The 4,687-nt window shown below is 61.4% G+C and overlaps 1 protein-coding gene across 1 annotated transcript in view; it reads right to left on the reverse strand.

Annotated features, from left to right (window-relative positions):
- The window catches only part of KIF9 (kinesin family member 9), a 34,543-nt gene that overhangs the window by 10,923 nt on the left and 18,933 nt on the right, over positions 1-4,687 (reverse strand). Inside the window, exons 11-12 of the mRNA XM_014540501.1 lie at positions 993-1,061; positions 279-383 (exon numbers count right to left, since the gene is read on the reverse strand). Coding sequence (XP_014395987.1) covers positions 279-383; positions 993-1,061 — 174 coding nt within the window. The remainder of the gene's footprint in view (positions 1-278; positions 384-992; positions 1,062-4,687) is intronic.

Here is a 4,687-nt window from a genome sequence, read left to right on the forward strand (position 1 = left end):
GCGTGGCTGGGGTGCGACCGGGCTGCCCGGCTGCAGGCCCGCTTGGTCCAGGGATGGACTGCGTCCTGTGTGCTAGACGTTCAGGCTGCTGGCCACTGGGCGGGGCACCCACAGCCTGGTCACCCTGAACCTGGAAGCTGAGGCCTCGGTGGCTGGAGGGACTCTGAGATCGGGGTCCCCCCCCCCACGCCCACTGCACCCTCTCTGGGGAGGTCCCAGGGCCAGCACAGCGGACGCTGGGGTCGGACACGGGTGGGTCCAGAGGAGAAGCTCCGTACATCGATCTCGTCCAGCGCCCCGTCCAGGTACCGCCGCACCTGGGAGTTGATCTCCGCGATCTGGACCTCGTCCATGGGGTCGTAGTTCACATGGGAGCGGTTGGCCTTGGAGGAGGAGGCAGAACGTCAGCTCGCGGCGCTGAGCCCACGGGGCGGCAGGGGGCATCCTGAGAACCAGCACGGGAGCCTGGGCCCCTCCTGGCCACCAAGCCAGCCCCACCCGCTCTACCATCAGGCCTGGAGGAGGAGGCCTGGCCCAGGCCAGTGGCTCTGGTCAGCAAGGGACAGCGGAGCCAGCGAGGAGAGGGGAGGCGCCCGGCACAAGCCTCTACTCCAAGCGAGGGGCTCTGCTGGCAGGTTCTAGGAGGAGGGCATGGGAGGGCGGTGTGGCCTTGGCCTCCGGGCCCCTCTGGACCTGAGCATCACCCAGGCAGGCCCCTAAACTCCTGGCTCCGTGCTGCCCCCTCCACACCCCAGCCTGCCCCACATCCCTGACCTTGACCCATCATGTCTGCCACGTACCCCAACCTGCCGGCCCCCGGCCCCTCGTCCTCCTGCCGCCTGCCTGCCTCTGCTCCCTGGCCATCCGACCCCCTGCCCGCCAGGCATCCCTAGTCCCCCCAGTCTGTGTTCCCCGAGTCTCCCTGACGACGTGGCCCCTGCCCCTCTGGCCGCCGTGCACCCAGGCCTGTCCCCAGCCCCCTGGCCCCTTACCAGGCTGTCGTGGATGGCCAGCTCCTGCTTGAGCAGCACCAGCTCCTTCTCCAGGTTCTTGACCATCCGCTGCCAGGGAAGCATCAGGGGGTGGAGCGGGCAGTCAGAGAAGCCACGGCTTCTCCCCGTCAGCCCAGTCCCTGCCCTCCGTCAGCCCGCGAGCCCTTCCGTGGACTGATCCCGCGTCTGGGCAATTCCCTCCCCACTGGTGACTTTCCCCAACTGGGGTGAGTTCAGGGTTTGAGGGGCCTCGGCAGCCCCGGCAGAGGAGACTCAGAACAGAGTGAGCACCGGCACCCCGAGGGCCGCGCCAAAACCCAACTCCGCCCTGGCTGGTGTGGCCCAGTGGGTAGAGCGTCGGCCTGCGGACTGAAAGGCCCCGGGTTCGATTCTGGTCAAGGGCACATGCCTGGGTTGCGGGGTCAATCCCCAGTGGAGAGCGTGCAGGAGGCAGCTGATCCATGATTCTCTCTCATCATTGAGGTCTCTCTCCCTCCCTTCTTCTCTGAAATCAATAAAAATATATATTGTTAAAATGGCCACTGGAGGGAGCCCTTGGCAGCGGGATCCGGGACCCAGATGTGGCCAGTCCCCTGCCCGAGGTGGAGAACCTGGCGTCTGGGAAGCGACTGCTCCTTCAGGTGGGCTTACTCAGCGGGGAGGGGGGGTCTGGCTGAGCTGTGACCTCTGGCCAATCAGGTGACACGGGGAAGTGGGCCATCTGCCCGGGGGTCACCAGCCTCCAGGACACACCCTCTTCCACTGACCAGGGAGAAGCTGCTTGGACGCAGGCTGGAGAGGCAGACCCCACGGAACGGCGCCTGGCAGCACTCGGCTGACCAACTGCCTTAGAGAAGCCAGAGCGTTTCCTGGTGGAATGAACGCTGTGGACACAGCACAGACTCACATTCCCTGCCCGCCAGGCGCTTTCACCGTCACGCACGGAGGATGGCTCTGAGAGCTCTGCGTGAGCCAGCACTGGGCCCACCGGGCCGCAACGGGCAGCACCAGGCCACACCGGGCAGCACTGCAGGCAGCACCGGGCCATACCAGGCAGCACCGGGCCGCACCAGGCCAGCAGCTCTCAGCCGGGAAAGCTTCCCTGGAAAGTGGCGACCCCCCACCCCTGCAGGTGTAGCCCCTCTCGGCAGAGCGCAGCACCCCTCGTCTCTGCCGTCCGCTCGAGCCCGAGGCTCACAGAATCGCAGCCGGACAGGGGGAGGTCAGCAGCCCAACCTCCCTCGTTCACCGGTGATTACCCGGAGGCCCAGCTGCTGGCGGAGGTGGATCCAGAGCCCAGCCTCCTGCCTCACAGCCAGGCCCACCAGCCAAGGAAATCCGGGAAGCTCTTCCACCGCCGCGCACAGGTGTCAGCGGGGAGGGGGGTCCTGGGAGCCACCTGAGGACGGGCTCATGGGAAAGGCGGCAGCAGAGCAGGTGTCCCCACCGCGCTCAGCGCTCAGGCTCATAAAGGAAGACGCTCAATCAGGGCCACAGCGCAGACTTCAGAAGTCACTTCACAGAGCGTGAGGGTCCTCCCGGCAGGCACACGCCCACCGCCAGGCTCACAGGCGGCCACGTGGCCTCCTGAGTTAGAACTCCAAGTAACAAGAAAAATAAATGTAAAAACATAAAGCCCCGGCCAGGTAGCTCAGTTGGTTGGAGCCTGGTCCTGATTCGCCAAGGTTGTGGGTTCGATCCCAGTTAGGCACAGAGGGGACTCAATCAAGAAATGCATCAATAGGTGCAATGACAAATTAATGTCTCTCTCTCTCTTTCTGTAAATCAATTTTTAAAAATTTTAAAAATCAAAAACTTAAAGCTGCAGAAAAGGATAGAAAACAATGCTATGAAATGTAATTAGACCACCCCCAAATCTGAATTTAACAGCATGCTGCCATACTGGCATGTGTGGGTGTGGGTGTGTGTGTGTGTGGGTGGGTGTGTGTGTTTAAAGCAGTGGTTCTCAACCTTCCTAATGCCACGACCCTTTAATACAGTTCCTCATGTTGTGGTGACCCCCAATTTCATTGTTATAAATTGAACATAATGAAAGCATAGTGATTAATCACAAAAAAAGTAATTATATATGTGTTTTCCGATGGTCTTAGGTGACCCTGTGAAAGGGTCGTTTGACCCCCAAAGGGGTCGCGACCCACAGGTTGAGAACCGCTGGTTTAAAGAAATAAAACACTTCAGATAAATGTGAAGTCCCCGTGTACCCCAGTCCAAGTCCATTCCCCCAGACACCCCAGAGGGACCCTCCAGCCTCGTTATCCTCTGTCACTAGCGCGCACACACACACACACACACACACACACACACACACACGGCACCCACTGACAATGGCTGGACTTGTGTTTCACTTTGTGATGGTGCAGAAGCGATGTGGTTCGGCAGAAACCAGCGAGGCTGAATGATGACGCTGGGTAGGTTGAATGCATGTTCAACTCACGGTATTTTCAACTTGAGACGGGTTTCCGACGTCGCCCCGTCGTCAGCCCAGGGGCATCTGTACCCGTGAGTGGTCGTCAGTCTCGCTTTGAATGTGTTTATACTTGGAGTCGATGTCAGATGCGACCGTTCGGGCCGCTTCAGTCCCCACCCGAGATGATCCAGGTCAGGCCCTGGCTCCGGCTCCCTCTCCCCACAACACGTGCAGCCACTCCCCCCGAAAGGTGACTGGTCATGTCCCCACCTGCTCACAAGGAGCAGTGAGAGCGCTGTCCGCTGTAAACCTCTCTACACGCATCCCTGAGGTCTACACTGTGACGCAGACCTGGCAGGGACCCGTGGGAGTGAGCAGAGTGTTGGCCAACATCTCCTGAGCATCAGCAACAGGACAGCACTGTGCGAAGAGGTTTCCACCCATCACCTTATATATAGTGTATATATATACTAGAGGCCCTGTGCATGAAATTCGTGCAGGGGGGATGTCCCCCTCAGCCCGGCCTGCACCCTCTCCAATCTGGGATCCCTCACAATCCGAGACTGCTGGCTCCTAACTGCTTCTGCCTGCCAGCCTGATCGCCCCCTAACCACTCCCCTGCTGGCCTGATCGCCCCCTAACCACTCCCCTGCTGGCCTGATCGCCCCCTAACCACTCCCCTGCTGGCCTGATCGCCCCCTAACCACTCCCCTGCTGGCCTGATCGCCCCCTAACCACTCCCCTGCTGGCCTGATCGCCCCCTAACCACTCCCCTGCTGGCCTGATCGCAGCCATCTTGTGATGATGTCGCATGAGGGCCCTTGACCGGAATCGAACCCGGGACCCTTGGGTCCGCAGGCTGACGCTCTATCCACGGAGCCACATGACCAGGGCCACATCTCTGAGAGTGGCTTCGGTTACGCCCCAGCTTCACAGATAAAGAAGCTGAAGCTCAGGAAGACGACAGATCTTGCTGAGGCCGCACAGCGATGCAGGGAAGCAGGCTGCTGAGCCAGAGCAGCCCAGGGCAGGGGCCGGGGCTCCCAGCCACCGAGCCAGCGGTTCTCAAAGTGAGGCCTCAGAGCAGCAGCAGCAGCAGTGGGGAACGCCTAGTAATGAGACTCCTCGGGCCCCATCCCAGGCTGACGCCATCAGGAGCTATGGGGCCGGTCCAGGGGCCTGTGGTCCAGCAAGCCCACAGCATCGCCCTGGTGCCCGCTCAAGGCTGAGAGCCAGCTCCAAGCGCTGTTCCCTCAGCCCCCTGCCG

The sequence above is a fragment of the Myotis brandtii genome, unplaced genomic scaffold (assembly GCF_000412655.1).
Source record: "Myotis brandtii unplaced genomic scaffold, ASM41265v1 scaffold246, whole genome shotgun sequence".
NCBI lineage: Eukaryota > Metazoa > Chordata > Mammalia > Chiroptera > Vespertilionidae > Myotis > Myotis brandtii.